The 21937-nt window shown below is 56.2% G+C and overlaps 1 protein-coding gene across 7 annotated transcripts in view; it reads right to left on the bottom strand.

The window, feature by feature from the left end:
* Positions 1–165: 165 nt before the first annotated feature.
* ARHGEF18 (Rho/Rac guanine nucleotide exchange factor 18) overlaps positions 166–21937 on the bottom strand; it is a 100102-nt gene continuing 78330 nt past the window's right edge. For all 7 annotated transcript variants that reach the window (XM_010806870.4, XM_010806868.4, XM_010806872.4 and 4 more), the window contains 19 exons: positions 21729–21867; positions 19832–19944; positions 19533–19673; positions 17620–17870; positions 16780–16905; positions 14680–14797; positions 13598–13846; positions 11664–11740; positions 10168–10346; positions 9097–9188; positions 6658–6840; positions 5461–5550; positions 5040–5164; positions 4345–4401; positions 4200–4247; positions 3611–4081; positions 2928–3246; positions 2192–2308; positions 166–2106 (listed from right to left, as the gene is read on the bottom strand). In XM_010806870.4, the coding sequence (XP_010805172.1) occupies positions 1952–2106; positions 2192–2308; positions 2928–3246; positions 3611–4081; positions 4200–4247; positions 4345–4401; positions 5040–5164; positions 5461–5550; positions 6658–6840; positions 9097–9188; positions 10168–10346; positions 11664–11740; positions 13598–13846; positions 14680–14797; positions 16780–16905; positions 17620–17870; positions 19533–19673; positions 19832–19944; positions 21729–21867 (3050 nt within the window). In that variant the 3' untranslated portion in view covers positions 166–1951. The remainder of the gene's footprint in view (positions 2107–2191; positions 2309–2927; positions 3247–3610; positions 4082–4199; positions 4248–4344; positions 4402–5039; positions 5165–5460; positions 5551–6657; positions 6841–9096; positions 9189–10167; positions 10347–11663; positions 11741–13597; positions 13847–14679; positions 14798–16779; positions 16906–17619; positions 17871–19532; positions 19674–19831; positions 19945–21728; positions 21868–21937) is intronic.

The following is a 21937-nucleotide window of genomic DNA, read 5'->3' as shown; positions in this document are numbered from 1 at the left end:
AATCACAGTCTGGTCATCAAGCAGGCCTTGGGCCTGGTGTCCAGGGCTCCCCAGGGTCCTAGCAAAACAGAGGGTCTGAGTGCTGCTGCCCCCCGCCACGCAGACTGCAGCACTGAAGTTTGGGCAGGCTGTCCTAGAACAAAACCCCAAAGAAAGTGACTCCGGTCCGCTCCCCCTAGACATGTTTATTGCAAGAATCAGGTCTTAAGTTCTAGAGCAGTTCAGACATAACCCCCAGTGAGGAGATGCTGCTATCATTGTAAAAAATGATCGTCGGGTTGACTAAGGTCATGGTCACAATTAACGAAGATGTGCACAGACCCCACCGAAGAGGAATGTTTGCTCAACTCCTAACTTTACAAACGAGACTGGGCTGTACCTGGGAGTGGCCTCAAGGTCCTGGTGGGACGGGCCCATGGTGCTGCCCCGCTGCAGGCACCACCTGGAAGCCTCTGTGGCCGATTCCCACCACGTGGCGTTGAACTTATCCCTGCAGGAATCCCCTGGGTGGGTGAGAGGATCCTGTGGGTGGGGGCACGGGGCCCAGGAATGTCCTCTTCACGACAGGACAGGAATGTAAAGTCAGCTTTTCTAAAGTGCTCCGATGCGTCTCAGGACCAAACACAGTGGTTACAGACGTGGCGTGGGTGGCCGGAAGTGTCCCGGGGAGGGGGCCGCTGCTCCTCTGGAGCACTCCAGGACTGAGGTCAGTTCCTTGTCACTGTGGGCCATGGTGCCCAAGCTCCTGCTCCACCCCAGACCCTGCCTTCCCACCAATGCTTGGCGGGATACTGGGTTCTGCAGGGGTGTCTGGGGTGCAGGAAAAGGCTGGAATGCTCCCTGGCCCCGAGCCTGCACTTGGCCAGAGCTGGAATGTGGGTGTGCCCACTGTCACGCGCGGCACCACCCCAACAACTGCGGCTGCACCACGAGGCTGGACCAGTGGTCCTCGCCCTCCTCTCGGGGACTGATGACAACCTGCGACAGCTCACTGGACGTGAGGTGCCTGTGAGGCGGCTATCTGTGCACTCGCTGCCAACAGTGACTGCCCAGGCCACACTGGTCCCTTCCAAGTTCTGCTCCCACTATTCTGTGTCACCTCAGTATCTGCCCATCCACTGGAGATGCCAGCTGGGGGCCACCTCATGGGGAAGGAGGACTCTCCATCCGGGGCTGGGACCCTCAGGCATGCGCCAGCCCTGGTGGAAGCCCTGGGCTTGGCTTCCCAGGCATTGAGTCTGGGAGGCGCTTTGAGAAAGCACCAACTTCGACAAGAGTGGGTTTTAAAAACCTCCACCAGATTAAAATGAGCGGTGGTCTGTCCCCTCCCGGTCAGCCCCTTTCAGGATGAAATTCCGAACCTGCAGGACATACCTGCACGCCATGGGCCAACCCCTTCAGCCACCCTGCCTGCCCTGTGGCCCTCTGTCCTGGGTGAACTGTGTGCCACCCCTGGGTGGGGTCGCATCCTGGCCTAGAAGTTCACCACAAACCCACTCGTGTCTCTGCTTTAGAAGTCATTTCGGCCTGATTCTGTGGACAGAGCCAACCCCATCAGGCCCCTTCTGGTGCCATTGTGGCTTGCTGCAGGGTCTCCTGGTGGCTCTGGTCACTACCTTGGAAAGATAGCCCAGAGTGGGACTCTCCTCTGCTGGAATGGGGTGCTATGATGGCAGATGGCAGCTCCAGTGGGTTAGCTTTGCTTCAGCCTTCCATTACAAACTTTCCTTTTCACGTTAAAAAAAAGGTTTACAAAGTTGCCCAGGCACCACTGCTAATCCTTCAGAGCGAGCAGCCTCAAGACAGCAGGCCAGCTCTGCCTGCCCCGTCCTGGCAGATGTCAGAGGAGGCCTGTGTGGGAAGGGGAGAGGGTGGGCTGGGGGTGGGGTGGGGCCACAGAGCATGAAGAGTGGGCGGTGCAGGGAGGGGTCTGCACCCCGAGCCATGCCCCCTAGAAGAAGATGACGTCTTCCTTGCCCGTTTCTTCCTTGTTGACTGGTGTGGAGGACGGGGCCCCGGGTGGAAAGGATGGCCCCCAGGTCTTGAGGGGGAGGGACTCGGTGGGGACATCGGCTGGGCCCGGGGTCGGGGCTGGAAGGCTGGGGTCTGGAAGAGAGACGGGGTGGTGGGTGTCCGCATCAGCCAGGCACTGTGGGTGCCAGGGGGTAGGGGGCTGGGCCGGCTGGCTCACCTTGGTGGGGCGTGGAGCTGGGCAGGACGGGACTCAGCGAGCGGCGGTTCCGAGAGGTGTTCTCTTCTTTGCCCATGAGCTTGTTGAGAAGCAGCGGCTGCCTCAGGTCAAACGAGGCTGAAAGAGGGTGGAAGATACTGGGGTCTGCAGTCTCGCTGCCAGTGCCAGAGCACCTGGACCTCGCCCCACTCCTCGCCCACACTTTCTCCAGTGCCGGTTCCCAGGGAGGGACGCCGCTCAGACAACAGGCCCCGAATTCACTGACAAAACCCAGAGCAGACACCCCTGGCGAACGAGGGGGGCCCCTGGACTCGTTCAATCTTCAGACAAGAGGCTCTGTGATGCTGCAGCCTGGGGTCCTGGGACCAGGGCCCTGTTCCCCAGGAGGGCCCCAGGGCCTTCTTACTGGGGAACACTGGCTCTGGGGCAAGGACTCAGTGGGGAGTAAGCAGTGTCAGTCACTGGCACACTTTCCCCCTCTGCACGGGGGTTTCCGAGGCCCGTTTCTGAATCACCAAGGTGCTCCCTTGTGTCTGATCCCAGTTTTGAGGGCCAAGGTGGGAACAGGAACTGAGTTCTGAAGTCTCTGGGGGTGGGTAGGTGGTTGTGTGTGTGGCGCAGGCCTCAGCTCCATCACCAGCTGGGGTTTCCTGCCGGTGTCTTGTCCAGAGGTAAGGAGCCAGGAGGGCACCAGGTGAGGGGAGGGAAGGGGGGGTGCCAGGAAGTCCCAACTCACCCGAGCTGTCCCAGCGCTGGGAGCCCCGGTTCTTGCCTCCCTTGTCCTTTCCGCCCTTGGTGGAGGCTGCCAACTTGGTGGGAATCTGCTGCTGCACAGCTGCCTGCCTCTGGATCTGGTTGGTGGCACTCAGCAGCTGGATGGGCACTTCGCTCTTGGCCGGGGCGCTGTCCCTGCGGGCCACCTCGGGGCGCTCGGCATACTCGGACCCCGCACTGGACACCAGCGAGGTGGGTCGGGGCCCTGGTGCTTTGGTCAGGGTCATGGATCCATCCAGCCCATTCCCATTGAAGCTGGGAGTGTGGCTTAGAGGCTGGGTCTGAAAAAGCCACAGAAGACACATCCCAACACTGTTCCTGCTGGAAGCCCTTCTTGGGGTACTGAGGAGGGGCAGCGCCCTGCGGATCAGCACGGTGCCATGCACCAGCCCCCACACTTTGCAGGCTCCAGGGTGGAGGTGGGGTTTTGGAGGTTGGATGGAGCTGGCGTGCCTGCCCACCTCCCGGGCCCGGCATGGCTTAACCGAAGCCTCTTAGTTCGGAGGGTCCCATCTGGGCATAGAGTCTGGTGTAGGCCTGATGGAGTCAACATTCCTCCCTTGTCCCGAAAACACAGGCACGTACCCACCCACGCATGTGCACACTCAGGCTCTCAGGCACAGGCACCATTAGGCCGGTGCTCACCTCCGCCAGTGCCTCCGGCGGCAGCGCCCCAGGCGCTGTGTTCTGCTTCTTGAGCCGGCGCAGCACCTCTAGGCGCTCGCGCTCCCGCTCCACGGCGCGCTGGGCCTCGCGCAGCCGCTCCAGGTCATGCTGGTAGGCCTGGCGCTGGCGCTCCAGCTCCTCGCGCTCCTGGTTCAGCCGCTCCTGCAGCCGCAGCAACTCACTCTCACGCTGCTGCAGCCGCGCCGAGGCCTGGTCCAGCTCCCGGCGCTGCTGCTCCCGCTCGCGCTCCCAGCGTTGCTGCTCCAGCCGCAGCTGGCCCTGCAGCTTCTGCACGCCTGCCAGCTCCTCTCGCTGCTTCTCAAAGTTGCGCTGCCGCTCCTGTTCCAGCAGCAGGTTCCCGCGTGTTGACTGCAGCCGGAACTGCTTCTCGCGCTCCTGGATGGCTGCTTTCTGAATTTCCACGTAGCTGTCCTGCTGGGCGATGACCACCTGGGGGAGGGGAGGGGAGGGCCGGCTTTAGGAAGAGCCAGGCCATCCTCCAGCCCCCAGCCTTAACCTGAAGGAGGAGGGCACATGTGGCCCGCTGCGCTCCCCAAAGGCCCCGTACCTGGAGGCTGAGGAGCAGCTGGGACAGCGTCTGGATCCGCTGGACGAGCTGTGGAGAGAGGGACAGGGCCACTGGGCGCTGCAGGAAGCCCCGCTGGGTCCCAGGGAGTAGGTGTGGGGACATGGACACACAAACCTTCACTTACCTCCAACTCCAGGACCGCAGGTGGGTGGGGGCCGGGGTCTGCACCTGGTGACTCTGCCTGGGGAGACAGCATCAACACATAGAGCCTTTACAGGCCAATCTGACTTGAGTGGGACCCACTTACTATTGATGAGACATCCCCTTAGCATGGGACCGGCCCCCCCTCTGCTCATCTGACTTGTGCCAGCCTTGGTGTCTGGAGAATTAAGGGCGAAGGGTGGTTCCTGGGAGGTAGGAGTGTGCAGGGGTGTGGGCCCATGTGCGAGGCTCTGAGGAGCCCAGAGCTGGGACTCTGAGCCCAGTGCTTGGCAAGGGTGGGCCTTAGGAGCTAAAGAGAGGAACAGCCAGTGACGTCACATCCGTGGAAGGTGGACACCTGTGTAGACTGCCAGCTGGTGGTCCCCGCCTAGTACCTCTCACCTACTGATGAGGCCACTGCCCTGAGCGGGTCCCCTCCCCTGCCTCCTTCCTGTGCGCCTCCCACCCCGCCCTTCCTTGGGACTGCAGGAGGAACCTGCATGTCCTTTTGCACATTAACGAATAGTCACTGCCGAGTGGGGTAGCACTGGCTGCTATTTGCCCCAAGAGGGAAAAACCAGACAAACCAAACACAGGCTGTTCGGCCTCAGAGGATAATTATAGGGATATGGGCTGACTCTGTACTGAGCTCAGGCACATCCCAAGGAGGCAACGTACCACCTTTGAGGCTTCCTCGGGGGCCCCCTGGGTGTCTCCAGGCCTCGAGTCCAGGCTGCTCACCAGGCCCTGCCAGTCTCGGGGGCTGAGGTCACTGCTGCACATGTTCTTCTGAAGACTGCCGTCTGAAACCCCAAGCCAGGTGCGTGAGATGCCTCGGGTCCCACCTGCCCTGCTCCCCGCCCCACCTCATCCCCTGGCTGGGTAGGGAACCTGGGCTGCAGAAACTGGCTTGGGTGCTGCTGTCAGAACATGACTGACAAAACCCGGGAAGTTCCAGAAACCTGACCCTGGTGTTTACAGAAGGTTGAGGGAAGCAGCAGAGAGATGCTGAAGAGCAAATGCCCAGATGCTGTGGAAAGGCACGCCCTCCCATGGTTGCCGAGCTCCGGGGTCCCCAGTAGGTGGCAGCACCATTTACCCTTGCCTGGGCTGCCTGCGCTGCCCCCGTCTTCTGCCTGGCAGTAGGCGTTGCCCAGCCGCCTGCAGATGAAACTCTGGATGTCTTCGACTGTGGAAGGAAGGGGATGGAGGGGAGCTGAGTCACCCTCTGGCTCCACCCTGGGCATTCAGAGCCAAATTCAGGGACCCAGGCAGAGGCCTCAAAGGGTGTCGGTTACCCACTATCCTGGGCACCCCCTGCACAGGTGCTGCGCCTAGGACATGCCAATCTACAGGAGAGGTGGGATCTCAGGGGACCATGGGGTGGGAGGTGGGGGGCCCTGGGCCTGGGAGGGAACTCAGCATGGCCACTACCTGTGTGCTGATGGTCACACAGATGGGCAGGAGACACAGGAGGTGGCCTCGAGGGGAGGGGGCAGGGGTGGTCACACAAGGTGCTTGAGGACACAAACTTTGGCCAGGTGAGGGGGTGGGGAGAATGTTCTAGGCTGAGGCACCAGACACGAGGGAGTTTCAGGGCCCAGGAACAGTGGTGACTACAGACATCGGAGACGGTGGCTTGGCTGGAGAGAGCAAGACTGAGTCCACATGGGACCCTTCCCGCCTTTTCCCTTCACTCTGATGGAAAGTTCTGGAGGGCAGGACTCTGTCTGTCTTGCTGGTTGATGGAAGAGCAGCCCTGGCTGTGCTGTCAGATTGGATAAGCACTGGCCATCCTGCCCAGCAAAGCCCCTGGCCTGGCACAGGACTCAGCAGCCATGTGGAAGATGCTAGGGGCTCCACAAGGACCCTGATGGCTCTGGGAAGCAGGCCGCTTATCGGCCAGCACCCTTCAGCTACGGGGACCAGGAGCCCCTAAAATGACCCATCAAACTTGTATGTGTGTCTTTTTCTGGGGAGAGCATCAGTGATCCACTTATCAGAAAGAGGAACCATCTCAGTCAATTTGAGATCCCCCCTGCCCAGCATGGGGCCTGGAGCTCGGCAGGCACTGGGAATGTTTATTGAGTGAATGTGAGATGGTGCTTGGAGTCTGCATCGAGGGGCTGGCACCCAACTGGTCCAGGGACCTTCCAGCTCTAACAGAAGCGGGCAGAAGCACACGGGGATGGGGTGGCTGGTAGGCCACACAGGGCTGTGTGCCCGGCCTGGGGTCCCCTGGGAGGCCCCAGGAACGATGGGGCTGGGCTGCAGGGGTGGGCTGGTGGCTACTCACTCTCACTCATGGCTGACTTGAGAATCAGCTCGCCCTGCAGGTTCTCGGGGGGGTCCCCTCCCCGGAAGAGAAGCCGAGACAGGGCGAGGTCCTCGAGCCCGCTCATCTCTGCCATCTCCAGGTAGATCTGCTGCTTCTCGCTCAGGCTCTGTGCAATCTGCTGGTCTTTCCTGTTCAGTCGCTCTGCAAGGTGGCCGTGAGGTGGTGGTAAGCCTCCTCTGGGGTGGTTTCCCCGAGGAACCGGCTGTCATGATGCCTCGCTGGGCCAGGAGGGCCTCCGGCGTTCCCACTGACCCTCATCCTGTCCTGGACCACTCCCTTCATCCAGAATTCCCGAGAGGCAGGCAAGGGTGTGGCCCTGCCTCCTGCTTGCTTCCCTCAATTATAAAAAGATCAAATATGGTGGGAGTGTGGGGCAGGGCCATAGCAGACTAAATTTATTAGTTTGGGACAAACCGAGAGCCTTTAAAGACTTAGTTTTCTAATCTTGAAAGCCTTCTTACAAGTCTCTGGGTTTTATACTTTTTAAATTTTTATTTCTGGCCACATTTCACAGCATGTGGGATCTTAGTTCCCTGACCAAGGATATCAACCCGAGTCCCCTGCAATGGAAGTGTGGAGTCTTAACCACTGAACCACCAGGGAAGTCCCTATAGCTTTTTTGCTGCTGTGACTATGACTTATTTTACTAGACTTTCTCACATGACTGCTAGTGTGTGTATATATATATATACACACATCCTATTTAGCTAAATTATTTAGTTCTCTTAACATTTCCAATAGTTTTCCAGTTGATTCTATCAGATTTCCTAGGCAGATAATCCTGTCACCTGCAAAAAATAATTCTGCCACCTCCCTTCCAATTGTGATTTTTTTTTCCATTTTCTTTTTGGCTGTGCAGAATGGCTTGTGGAAGCTTAGTTCCCCGACCAGGGATTGAACCTGTGCCTTTGGCAGTGAAAGTGTGGAGTCCTAACCACTGGATCACAAGGGAATTTCCACAACTGTGATGTCTTACTTCAGAGTCTTCCCATTATTACCCTGGCTGGAAAGTCCAGGGTGGAGATACTAATGGTGGTGATGGTAGGGGGGGGGCCCTGTCTCGATCCTAGCTTTGATGGGAGGGTCCCTGACCTTCCAGCGTGAAGGATGAGATTGGCTTTCGGTCCAAGATGGGAAAGAAGAGTTCAGTGAAGAAGATACCGATTTCTAATTCACCACAACTCGTCAGGAATGGGTGACAACGAGACATTCCTGGATGACTCTGAGGTGTTTGTGGAGATGTGTCTGGGCAAGGCCTGTACTTTATTAATTACCCTTCGGCAGGAATACAAGAGTGAGGAGGGGGTGAAATGAGCAGGATGTTAGCATGATACTTTTGGGGTCAAGGGGATTTCCCCTTTCCTTTGAATAATTTTATTCCTGAATACCCTCCAACGTGCACCTCTCCTCACACAGAGAAATAAAATACACACTACCTAATTTTAGGTGCTTACTGCTTCCATGTTATCTAAGTTGAATATAAAGATTACGATAAGAACGGGAGAAGAGGGGAATTGACTGAGATCACAAAGTACTTGGACTTATTTTTGGCAATGACCTCGCTGAAACTGCACAGGAAGCTGTGAAAACTGGGGAGGAAAATAAGCGTGATGTGGTCCAATGATAAGATGGAATATTATTCAGCTTTAAAAAAGAAAAGAGCCTGTTGCACGGATGAACCTTGAAAACATCATGCAGTGAGACAGACCCGTCACAAAGGGACAAATGTCCCCATTGATAAGAGATGTGTGGAATAGCTAAATTCCCAGACAGTAGGACAGAGGTTCCCAGGGTCTAGGGGTGGAGAAAGAGTGGGAGTGATGGCTAACGGGGATGGGGTTTCTTTTTGGGGTGATGAAAACAGCCTGAAACTGTCGGGACGGTTGCACCACCTTTTGATATAGACTAAAGCCACTGCGTGGCATGTTGTGAATGGGTGACCTGTGTGGTATGTGGAATACAGTTCGATAATGTAGCTAAAAAAATATCCAGATGGAAGAGGAAGTCAGTGTGGCTGGTTGCAAAACCAGGATGGCCTGAATCCACTCGACTTTAGGAGGAGGCCGTGGGGGTCCCAGCTTTCACAGGGACCTGGAGGGTCTGACGCACTTGACGTGGGATACCACGTCGAGTCCCTTCCTGAGCGAGGACCCCAGGAGGAACCCCAGAGCCCCCCAATCCCTTTCCCACACGCTCCCTGGAAGATCATTACCCCAGGGCAAGGGCCATCCCACAGTTCAAGCCCTGGATGTGTGGGCAGTGATCTGCTCCATGGCCAACCCTCATGGGACAGAAGGGAAGGGCCACCACTGGGCCCAGGAGGGCTCCCGGGGCCGTGTCACCAGGTGAGGGCTGGGTCATGGGTGTGGAGGTCAGACTGATTCCCTCCCCTCTCACCTTGGAAGTCCCTCAGCCTCACAGCACGCGTCTCGACCACCTTCTTTTCCTCTTCGGCCTCGCTGAAGGGCCCTTCCTCTTCGTCTGGGCAGCTGTAGGGAGAGGGGACGGATGGGTGAGTGCACTCCAGGGACTGGCTGCCTCTGAGCTGGCAGAGGTCCACCTGGAGAAGCCACTGCAAAAAGCATCTCTGATGTGCTGAGAGATGTAGCTTGTTAGTGGCCAACCTTGAGGGGGAGACACAGCCATCAGCGTGCATCCAGTCTCCAAGTGTTGGGAAACCATCGGCCACACGTTTTAAATACCTGGACACTATTTGGGGCAATTCATTCCCTGGGGCCTCCCAGGCATGGGAGGCTGCCAGCCCAGCAGAGCTGAAGCTGAGCACTGAGGGCAGGCTGAGCAGACTAAGGGAAGCTCCTGGGTATAAAGAGAGGCAGCAGGCTGGGCATGGGGGCCAGACCCCCGGCCCCATCTGAGGACCATAAGCCAGGCATCACACGGAGCCACAGGGCTGGGGTCTGTGGTTGGAGGGGGAAGAACAGCCCCCTTTGTGGGAGGGAGACAGCCCACCAATACAGAAGATTAGAGCTGCCAACCCTGCATCCCTGTCCCAGAGACATGCAGTTAGTCATGTCGGAAGGAGCCCAATGGGGCTGTCTGTCTGCCCTCAGATGAGGGGAGGGACAGAGCACGGAGGTGGAAGGAGAGGGAGGGGAAAAGCACAGGGGTCTCCCGCCTGCCTGCGAGCCCAGCACCTCACGGGCACTTCTAGGCATCTGCCAACTTGCCAGCTGCCGAAGCCAAGGGCTTCCCTGGTGGCTCAGTGGTAAAGAACCCGCCTGCCAATGCAGGAGATGGGGGTTCGATCCCTGGGTCGGGACGATGCCCTGGAGAAGGAAATGGCAACCCACTCCAGTATTCTTGCCTGGGAAATCCCACAGACAGAGGAGCCTGGTGGGCTGCAGTCCAGGGGGTTGCAAAGAGTCGTACAGGACTGAGTGACTGAGCAACAACAACAGAGCTGAGGATGCAGCCATGGCGGGTGGGAAGGCCTGCCGGGCCCCTCACCTCTCCACGGCCCTCCGGATGTGGGCCATCCAGGTGTTCCTGTCTTCCTTCGAGCTGGTATAGATCTCGTACATCTCGGGCCCATGCAGGGAGGCACTGATCAGAAACATGGCTTTCTCCTCGTTGGCTACCTCCCTCACGATGAGCTTTTGCAGCGAGATGACGGGGCGCTTGGAGTCCTGCACAGGTGGGAGGGGAACAGGGAGGGTGACCCTGTACCTGCTGCTGCCCCACAGCTGTGGAACCGCGAGCTGGAGGGGAAGGGGACGGGGGTGGGGGCGTGCACCCCGCTTATCCTCCAATTCAAGGGAGAAAGGTTTTTCCATCTAGGGGGAAAAAGGCACTATGGTGATGATATCCTCACATCATTTTTCATGTGTCTGTTCAATGTGCTTAAAAGACGTTTTATGATCGCTAATGCATGAATGCTGTACAAAACTCAGCAATATAACAGCTGGTGGTCTATGGTAACAAACACATCTTCCTCCCAAACCTGTGTCCCAAACAATCAGAGCCAAGCAGTATTCCCAATCTCTGGGCATCCCCCAAGAGGCAGTGCTCTGACCGACCAGTAAAAGGCACGCTTGTAACTGGTTGTTATGGGCTGAACTGGTCTCTAGCCGCCACTGACCCTAGCTAAATCCATATGCCGAGGTCCTAACCTCAGAAAACATGATGGTATATGGAGACAGAGTTGTTAAAGGGGTGACTAAGTTGAAGTGAGGGCTGAGGGGGGTGGCCCTGACCCAACAGGACTGGGGTCTTTCTGAGCAGAGGTGATGATCAGGATCCAGGCACACACAGAGGGTGGCCAGGTGGGGCACTTGGGGAGCAGCAGACATGGTGTCGCCCTCGTGGGAGTGAACACACAGCACGCATGACGCTTGCTGGGGTCATGGGCGTGACAGCGCAACCTACTTCTGGAAACTTCTTGAGAAGCCAGTTTAAGTCTCTGGGAAAGGGATGAGACTCCAGAGTTGAGTGACAAAGTCCCTCATCCTCTCCAGGGGGACTCAGCAGTGGGTATTCATGGGTCACCCAGGTGAGAGGGGGAAGAGGCCAACTCCCTGGTAGACGAGGGCCAGGTGGGGTGGATGGACCCCAGACTGACTCCGAGTCCTCCCCAGCGGGGAGCTCCTGCAATGTGGCTGTTCTAGGACCAGTGGGCCATGGGGCCAACGCAGCCACAGCTCACAGGATGGCGGCTGCCTGAGCCGCATCCTCAGGGGTGACCGGGCAGCCTTGGCATGACCCTGAGGCCCCCTCAAGCCACTGCACGGGACCTTGGTTTTGGCAAAGTCTACTCCTGCCTTGCTGGCACCTTCTGGCCCTGGGAGGGCCTGGGACGACAGGGTAACATATGGGTGTGCTTCTCTAGCCACCATGCTCTCGGGCCACCCCCCTGCCCCAGCACTGAGGTAGCCCCCTGGTTGCTCCTGCCCCTCAGCTGCCTCCATGTGGGCAGGTTTTGAGTAGCGAAGGGACAGGACACGTACCACGGATGCAAAGACGTATTTCTGATCCTTTTCTTGGAGCAGCAGCAGCACATCTGTCAACAGGACTGCGAGGACGTCTAAAGGGAGAGCATGAAAGGAGATGTATTTCAGGGTCCCCGTGGCCGTGTGGATCCCGCCAGGCAGACGGAAGCCCAGGTGGCCTCGGCCCTGTGGCGCTAAGTCGGTGCCATGATGCTTCTGCAGGAGCCCAGTGTCAGGGGGTGTCCCAGCTTCGACTTGACCCCTCCCCTCCCCTCTCCTGGTTTCAACATTTAACAGCGAACCCCTGGACCCTCACATCCTGCCTCCTGCCACGGATATACTCTCGTCCCCAGGCGCCAGAGCTTCCTGGTGGTGGCAGGCTTGGAGCCCTGTCCCTGTGGAGACATTGTGAGGTGACCGCCAGGCAGAGCTGGTACACAGGGGTGCGAATCCTAAGCTGTGTTTCTAACAGCAGCACTAGCGCTGTGGGAAATGAAAACACCGCCTCCTCAGGGAGCTTGCTCAGGATACCCCACCCCAGTTAGATACCCTCCCCTTATGGAATTCTCCTGCACTGAAGCCTGCGGGGTTCCTCTGAAGCACGTACTGAGCTTTTCACTGTTTTCCTGTTTACTTCTCTCTGTCCACCGGCTGGAGCCCCACGGGGTAGGGCCTCGGCCACCTGCCTTGGTGCTGGGCACATAGTGGGTCTCAGTTGTAAACCGTATCTTCTCGCTGCTCACCTGCTCACATGGAGAACAGACACTTTCTGTCATCTGGCCACCTGTGACACTTCCCCAGAGATCTTTAAAGATGCTGAGGCCAAAAGACAGGCGATGGGTGTTTCCAGAGGCTCATGGAACGGACAGGACACTCAAGGATGAGCCCTGAGCTCTGGTTTGGAACGGCACAGCAGATCTCGAAAGGAGGGCTTGGAGCTCGCCCCAAGCAGCAGGGGTGACACCCACGTCGCATTCTCTACCCCCACTGGGGCCTGTTACTGTTGCTTAGAACTCTGAGGGCTCTGCTGAGTCAGGGAGTCATGATATGCTGGGTTTCTGCTCAGGAGTCGGTGACTCGCTGCGCCCTCTTCACCTGGTGGCCTTTGCTGTGTGCACCATACCACCTCCATCACTGGAGACAGAGGGCACCCCTGCAGCCACCTCCAGCTTGCTCCTGCTCTGATTCTCCACTCCTCCCGACTTGCTATATAACCATCCTTTAGCCATGAAGTGGTGGCTCTGTGTCAGCTGGTACCCACCACTCCAAAATGGTGCCACTGATCCAAGATAGCGTCCACCACTCGAACATTACACCCACCACTCCGAGGTGGTAACACTGATCCAAGATGGCACCCATCACTCCAAGATGGTGCCACCAATCCAAGATGGCACCCACCACTCCAAGATGGTACCACCGATCCAAGATGGCACCCACCACTCCAAGATGGTGCCACCGATCCAAGATGGCACCAACCACTCCAAGATGGTGCCACCGATCCAAGATGGCACCCACTACTCCAAGATGGTGTCACTGATCCAAGATGGCACCCACCACTCCAAGATGGTACCCACCACTCCAAGATGGCAGCCACCACTCCAAGATGGCACCCACCACTCCAAGATGGTGCCACCGATCCAAGATGGCACCCACCACTCCAAGATGGTGCCACCGATCCAAGATGGCACCCACCACTCCAAGATGGTGCCACCGATCCAAGATGGCACCCACCACTCCAAGATGGTGCCACCGATCCAAGATGGCACCCACTACTCCAAGGTGGTGCCACTGATACAAGATGGCGCCACTAATGCAAGATGGCACCTACTACTCTAAAATGGTACCACCAACCCAGGATGACATTCACCAACCCAAGATGGTGCCACTGATCCAAGATGGCGCTGACCACGCCATGATGGAGCCCAGCAGAGGCGGCTGGCGCAGGGCTTTACCTTTCAGGCGCCCAGAGGTGGTCTTCCAGCACAGGGTGCCCTCCAGGTGGAGCTGCCTCTGCAGCATGTCCTCCTTGCGGAAGGTCAGCCCATTTTTGAGCTTGCTGGAGGACTTGAGGTCCATCTTCCCAGCGATCTCCCTGAGGCGCTGGCCCTTCTCGCACTCACTGACCCTGGCGTCCACTTGTGAGATGATGTCTTTGATGAGGTTCAGGGCCTGGGTCAGGTCTCTGTGGTCCTCGGAGCCAGCTACCACACATGGCAGAGTTAGCGCTTTCCTTGGTCTGCATCCACACACGTGATGGAGGCAGGCAGGCTATGGGGTCGAGGAGGTGTCTCCCGAGGCCATGGCTCAGAGCGGCCTCGAGAGTCACCTTCCAGCTCAAGTCTCCTGAGAGATAAACGCTTCTCCTAAGTAAAGGTACAGCCCAGTGCCTGGCTGACACCAAGACAGAGCGTTTGTTGAATGTAGAAGCTGAGGCGCAAGTCAAGCAATTAAAACGGCCCTGCACAGCCCTGGGTCCCCAGCCTCCCCCTGCCCTCCAGCTCTCCAAAAAAGACTCCCACCACCGTCCCCCACCATCACCAAGGGCTGGCTCCTCCCACTCCAAGGGCAGCGGGACTCCTGCATCCTCCCACTGCCCAAATCCCCTGGAGAAAACAGGGAGGTGTGGTCAGTACTGCCCTGGCCTTTGAGAACCCTGGGCTGGGCTACATGCTCATCTTCTCTGCCCTCCATGGCACCAGGCATGTGACACGGAGGTCCTTAGCCAGAACACAGCTTGCACCCTTCCACTGACTCTTCAATACTAGTTCAACTGCTCTAGTTGAGACTTTGCAGGAACTGAAGGGGGGGTGCAGGCAAGGGAGACCAAACACCCTGTGTTTCTCAAGTTGGAAATCCCAGCCCCCAGGAGGGTAGATTCTACAAGGTGGGAGCTCAGTTAATGATCGCTGAGCCTGGCTGAATCCAGGACAGATTGCAGAGCAGACTGTCTAATCCACTGTTAGGACGGGGGCGGGGAGACTGAGACCCTCCTCCCCACCCAGCGTGGACAGGCAAGGCAGGAGGGCTGGCATACCTTCTGTATTCTGGATAATTCGCTCTACCAGCACAGGGTATTTGGTGATGCGTTGGGTGACCAGGAGGATACACTCCTGCACGCCGAGCCGCCTCACGATGGAGAAGTTGCCGATTCTCTGTGAAATAGAGAAGACAAAGCCATGCCGTATGGGCATCTGTTTCCTGCCAAATCGTTAACGGTGGGACACGGGGGGCTGGGGACCCTTTCCTTTATCAGTTCATGGGGACCTTTTCTTTGTTGCTTCAGCAGACACTTGAAAGCAGGGACCGGGCTTCCCTGGTGGTCCGGTAGTTGAGAGTCCACCTTGCAATGCAGGGGACACCGATTTGAACCCTGGTCCGGGAAGATTCGACATGCCAAGGAGCAACTGAGCCCACATGCTGTGACTACTAAAGCCCATCCGCCCTAGAGCCTGTGCTTCTCAAAAAGAAGCTACTGCAGTGAGAAGCCCATGCACTGCAATGAAGAGTAGCTCCCGCTTGCCACCAGAGAAAGCCCGCATGCAGCAATGAAGACCCAGCACAGCCAAAAATAACTAACTAAATAAAAAATTAAAAAAAGAAAGCAAGGAGTGCCTGCTATATACAGAAAGGCCAAGAAGCCAGAGGTTGACTCACTTGCTGTAAAATGCAGGGCTCTGCAAAAGCCATGAGGAAGAAACTAGCTGGTGTGGATTTTGGGAATCACCGGAGAGCTGTCCACACACACACGTGCACACGTGCAGACCCTAACACTGCTGATGGTTGTTGAGGCCTTCTGATGCAGCTGGGCCTGTGGTCCCTGCAGTAGCTCCCTGGTGGCTGCTGGTGCATGCTTCTGGCTAAGAGCCCAAAGAGGCGATCATCTGAAGCCATCCTTTCTTTTTTTTGGCTGAATTGTGCAGCTTGCGGAATCTTAGTTCCTCAATCAGGGATTGAATCCAGGTCCACAGCAGTGAAGTGGCAAGTGCTAACCACCGGACGGCAGGGAAAGCCCTGAAGCACCTCTTGGTGGGGGCTGGGGCAGCTTCCTGTGCTTCCTTCTGCTTGTCTGTCCCCACTGCTCTGCTTTGTGTTTTAGGAAGGCCAGGAACCATTGTATTTTTGACTGTGCCATGGTGGCATGTGGGATCTTAATTCCCCTGACTAGGATCAAACCTGTGCCCCCTGTATCGGAAGCGTGGAGTCTTAACCACTGGACTGCCAGGGAGGTCCCAGGAGCCAGTTTGTAAGAGCATGGGAGGGGATGGGACAGAGACCTGAGACTTGGCTCTGTTTCCTTCTGTCTCGTGGGAAACCCCCACCTGCGAGGGGCTTCTGGTTCAGGACGTCAGGCGGCCTGGCCCCGTGCTCATCACCAGATGAATTCAGACCACTAGACGACCCTCTCCCTGTCCCATCGGTCTGCTGCCGGGACAATGGAGTGAAATTTAATGACTCTCTGCCCTTCACTCTAGCCCGTTATTTACTGGGTGTCACTTGGGGCACAGGCTGCAGGCATGGAGCTGTTTTGGGGCTTCTGCTGCAGGGCACACGCTGACAGCGCCCCACGGCCTTGGCCCAGGAGCACCTCCCAGGACGCGGCAGGCAGGGGTCTTGGCTCCTGGGCCCTGAGCACCCACATGCTGTCAGGCAGAGGACAGGTGTGGGTCATTCCATGGGCTGATGGGGACGAGCGGGGAGCAGACGGCCGGAGGACAGAAGGGGGCAAAGGCTTGCAGGCCTTGTATCTGCTAGAACATCTGAGGCAGGGGAGGTGGCTCCAGAGGGGACACTCGTGTCCCCTCGACAGTCTGAAGGACGGTGGTCACCCACTGAGTGGCATCTCAGGGGCCACCCTGCTGTGGTGGAAACAAAAACCACGCCTGCTGTGCTTTACACCCGGGGATTTTCCAGACCTTTCATGGCCCTGTTCTAAATGACTCTGTGGTTAAAAATGAGGTAGAACCTGGAAAATCACCGTTTTGTAACAAGTCCTTTATAAACCTCTCCAAATGCCTACAGTTTTGTGGGGAAAACAAAAATAAACAAAACAAAACCGCTCCCCATGAACAAACCAAAAAACCCACCTACTGCAAAGAGAATACGTTTTTAATATAAAGAAATAATTTTTTTTTACCTTGATCAAGTTTTGAAATTTCTTGTTTTGCTGCAGCAGCAACTTGTAGTGACTGACAGCATCGTTGTGACCGCTACAAAAGACGCTGTATTTTTCTTTCATCCTCTCTCCGTTTTCACCTGAAAACTGAGGAGAGGCATGGACCTGTTACTAGGAGAAACATGGAAACTGCTGGGGAACGTCTTCACCTCGTTCGCCTGAGTCTGCTAAACCACAGATTGACCTGACTTGGGGTTTCACTCTCGTCTGGCTTGCTGGCCCCAAACAAAATGCTTCGGCACATGGTGTCTCATTAACAGGGCACCGAAAGGGCAAAGGAGAAAACTTCTGCATGTCACAGGTGCTTGTAAAACACCCCGAAATCCGACCAGGAAGAATACATTTAAGCAAGAGAATGTCAGAAAAAAATCAGAGGTGAAAAGGGTCTTCTTTTCATGAAAGGGTCGTCTTCTCCTTAGTTAGGTGACTTGCATGCTCCGGGTGCTTCAAGGGCAGATGAGGGGTCCTGGGTCCCCTCTGTCAATCTCGGCTCGGCCCAGAAGTCCATTCAAAAGTCAGTTTGGGGTCCATGGCCCTGCCATCCATGGCAGTGGTTCAAACACCACGCAGGTGTCAAGACCAAAAAAAAAGTAAAAACTGGCTAACCAACTGGCCAAACAAAAGCACAGCCTGTACACTGGACGGTGTCTCGACAAGCGTGTTTGCTGTTCAGGCCTCTGTTTCTGAGCTCCCCTGCCTCAGATGGGCAGCTGTGAGAGGCCAGGACCACTGTCCTCGGGGGCTGGGCTCTCAGAACACAGAAGGACAAAGTGGGGTGGGGGTGGGTCTGGCCATACCCACCTGCTGAAGCAGGAGGTCCCCGATCTTCCGGATGATGTAGTTGTGGGCACTGCCCTCCTCCAGCGACTCCAGGCGGCGCTCCTTCAGCCGACACAGGAAGTGGCTGTGCACCTCCAGCAGGTCGTCTGCGCCTGGGAACAGGCGGCTGACGGCCTTGGGGCTGAATTGCAGCTCCTCCCGCAGGGCCCGGGAGTAGACCTTGAGCATGATCTTGAGCGTCCGCACATGGTGGGCCTCCGTCTGCATCAGCTCTGAGGGGGCGGGGATGTGGGAATTAGCGGCACAGGTCGACACCCCGGCTGGGCCCTCCCTCGTCTCACTATGGGCCAGTCTGGCCTCTCAGCTTTCCTCGAAGCCCTCATCATAGTCGTCTGACCTCCCAGGGGCCAGGCCTCCCGTCCTCCCTGGCCCAGCACTGCCCAGGGCCCAGCTTAAGGAGGTGGACACACACCAGGAAAGGGAGGACTGGATGTATGCCGAGACCTCAACTTCACAGGAGGGTTTTCTGTCTAATGTCAACTGAAGACGTTTTCAGGCTGCTTGAAACAAGACTGTTCTGATGGACATCCCTCCCTGGGATGTGAAACTCACACGCTGGTGCTGTGTCAGAGACTCGCCCCAGACTGTAACTGATAGGAAAAGTGAAGCTCAAGGGAGGATTTTTAATTCATGTTAAAAGCAAATAAAGATTAGATTTTGTGATGAAGTTTTTCTGTTGTTTAACTTAAGGTCTTGAAGCTGTCAGAGACGAAACAGAAGTCAAGAGGATACATGTATGCGCACGGCTGATTCCTGATGCTGTCCACCTGAAACTATCACCATGTTGTTCACTGGCTATTGCTGTTGTTTAGTCACTACGCTGTGTCTCTCTTGTGACCCCATAGACTGTAGCCTGCCAGGCTCTGCTCCTCTGTCCATGGGATTTCCCAGGCAAGAATACTGGAGTGGGTAGTCAGCCATATCCTTCTCCAGGGGATCGTTCCAACCCAGGGATCACACCCACGTCTCCTGCTTGGCAGGCAGATTCTTAACCACTGAGCCATCAGAAAAGCCCGTTAATCAGTTATACTCCAATTTAAAATAAAAAGTTTAAGGGAAAGCTTAATAGCATCGGCCCGTTCCAGGGCTGCCAGCCATGGGGCTGGAAGGACTCTGTGCTTGTCCAGCTGTGGAGACAGTGAGGTGAAGCGCTGTCCAGATGGAAGCGGTGGACTGCTGCCCCCACCGGCCCTGTCTGCAGGACCCCTGGCTGGCCCGGGCTCTCCTCCTTGCCCACACCCCGACTTGCTCTGGCCCTGGCAGGGAGCTGAGTGTGTAAAACGCGGAAGGAGTTGAGTGTCCACTGGTGAGTGGTCACCACTGAGCTGCAGGGAGGGGGGCCTGGAGGGACCTGCCGGGAGCACCAGCCCAGGTTTGGGCAGTGTCTGGGAGCTATGGTTTCCATGGTGACCATGATATCCGGTCTCAGGAGAGTGGCTGCTCACGGCTAGCTCTCTGATGGTTACTGGGAAGAGGTGCCCACCTGGGAGCCGGTGTTATGGTCACATTCAGATGGACAGACCCGCCTTCAGAGCCCCCATTGCGGCTCTGTCCGGGCCTGTTTGCGGTCATCTGACTGGGGACGGCTGGGATGGGCCTGCGTGGTCTTCTCCCTCGGGGTCACCAGCAAGGTGGGGATGACTAAGGACTGGGCATTGGGCCATTCCCCTCCCCGGGGACTGATTCTCAGAAAGTCTTGCCCGGCCGCCCCATCCCTGGCCCGGAAGGCCCAGTTGCCCTGGGATGAGGGGAGCAAGTGTAGGGTGCCACGTGGTCTCAGGAAGGATCGACAGTGGAGCCCCGGCTCCCCAGTGGAATCAATTAAAAAAAAAAAACGAGAAAAGAAGAAAGAGAAGGCGCGCAGGCCTCCTTACCATAAAGCACGTCCTGCCTTTTCACCACCTCCCTCTTCTGTTTCTTCACATACTCGGGGTCCACAGAGAGGCTCCAGGACTCAGCCTCGAACTCGTGGGTGTCCGCTTCGACCTCGCCTCTCAGCGAGGCAGTGTAGGGGTCTGAGGGAAGGACAGGAGGCTGCTGCTCGGCGGCTGGGGCCTAGCTGGCTCGGGGGCTACCCCCCGCCCTTGTCCCCTGGATGCCTGCACGTGGGTCTCGATGCCTCCCAGAGACTGGAGCCTACGTGACACCCGGGGAAGGATCACGGTGATGGTACCTTCTATAAAGATGGGCTCAGTGCTGGAAGATGTAAGAAAAAGCGAGTCATCGGCCACCTGCTTGAGCTTCGGAAACAGTGTATCAGTTTCATCCATCTCTCCTGTGAGTGGTCTAAACAGACATAAAAACAACTTTAAAGAACTTGAATTAAGCACACACACACACACACACACACACACACACACACACGCACGCACGCACACACACTCATACACACACATAGTCTATAAGAGCAAACCAGGTTGTTACTTGATTTGATTAAGAGCAAACCAGGTTGTTACTTGATTTGATTAGATACTATTTGAGAACTTTCTGGATGTCAATATAAGGCTTAACTCTGTCATAAACCTTTTTTTTTCCTTTCTTTTTCTGGCTGTGCTGCGTGGTTTGTGGGATCTTAGTTCCCTGACCAGGACTGAACCTGCACCCCCTTAACCACTGGACCACCAGGGAAGTCCTTGTCACAGATCATTTTTGAAAATTAGGAGACTACCTGTGAATGTGACATGACGAGCTCGTCCATCAAACTAACTTTTTTTTGGTGGAGGGTAGGGAGTATGGTTGATCTACAATATTACGTAAGTTATGGGTGTATAACATAGTGAATCAGAATTTTTTTGACTCAACTTTTATATTCCGTTTATAGTTATTATAAAATATTGGCTATATCTCCTGTGCTATACAATACATCCCTGTAGCTCATCTATTCTGTACGTAGTAGTTTGTGCCTCTTAAGTCCTTGCCCCTATCTTGCCTCTCCCCACTGGCAACATTAGTTTGCTCTCTGTATCTGCCACCAAAACTAATTTAATGTTCAAGTACATTCTATGAAAAAGTGAGTTAAAGCGTTAGTCACTCAGCCGTGTCTAACTCTTTGAAACCCCCTGGACTGTAGCCGCCAGGCTCTTCTGTCCATGGGATTCTCCAGGCAAGAATGCTGAAGTGGGTTGCCATTCCCTTCTCCAGGGGATCTTCCCGATCCAGGAATCAAACTCCAGTCTCCTGCATTATAGGCAGATTCTCCACCATCTGAGCATCAGGGAAGCCACCCAAGTACACTCTACAGGTGTATTCATTAAATGCTTCCTTTCCTAGCCACTGGTGCCCTCTGGAATCCCCAGAATTCTTTCCAGCCAGAGCAGGGTGGACACAGCTTCATTCCCAGTCCAGACTAAAGGGAGAATCCTTTCTAGGGGAAAAGAAGATCAGCTTCTTGTCCCACCGACTCATGCAGAGACATTTTTTTTTAACATGAGGTTTTCTACTTGAACGCTGCTGAATGCAGCACTTCGAGAACCACCTGGAAGCCCTAGGAAAACCAGCCTAAAGCATAAATAATACGATACAGACTCCGCAGCGACCCCAGCAGGCTTCCTGCCTGGTCTGCAGGACGGAAAGGAGCCCTGTCCAAGGGTTCTTCAAGAGCGGGAGGCAAACTGGCTCCAAGTGGCTGGGGACCCCAGAACATACCTTTTTTTTCCCTTCCCTTTTGAACTTTTTATTTTATATTGGGGTATAGCTGATTAACAATGTCATGATGGTTTCAGGTGAACAGTGAAGGGACTCAGTCATACATATACATGTATCCATTCTCCCCCAGACCCCTCTCCTATCCAGGTTGCCACATGACACTGAGCAGAGCTCCCTGTGCTATAGCGTAGGTCTTTGTTGGTTATCCATTTAAAATATAACAGTGCAGAACACACTGTTTTTGAAAAAGGAAGAGAAGTGAATCTCCCAGGCAGGTGTTAATGGGAATCTTGCCTTTTGGTGGTGTGGTCCTGCCGAGGGTCTCCTTCCGGAGAGGCTGCCCGAGGGGTCCCTGAGGAAGCCTCCCCACCTACCCGCTTCCTCCCTTCGCCAGCTCCTGGTGGCAAAGCGGGTAACCCACTCACCCGAGTCTTGTCCCGGTTCCCGCTGGGCTGGGTGCTGGCTGTGGACCCCCCTTCTGCGAGACCGTCATGCCGACATTCCTGGTCGGGCGTGGGCTGCCATCAGACAGGAGGGTGGCCCTCGGGTGCTCCTTCAGGGATGCTGCAACGGAGGCAAAGACAGAGTGGGTGCTGAGGAAGTGGGCGGGGTAGCGCAGGTGGCCCGTCGGGAG

The sequence above is a fragment of the Bos taurus genome, chromosome 7 (genome assembly GCF_002263795.3).
Source record: "Bos taurus isolate L1 Dominette 01449 registration number 42190680 breed Hereford chromosome 7, ARS-UCD2.0, whole genome shotgun sequence".
Taxonomy (NCBI): domain Eukaryota; kingdom Metazoa; phylum Chordata; class Mammalia; order Artiodactyla; family Bovidae; genus Bos; species Bos taurus.
The sequence above is the reverse complement of the archived record's forward strand: the minus strand, read 5'-3'. Positions and strand labels throughout refer to the sequence as shown.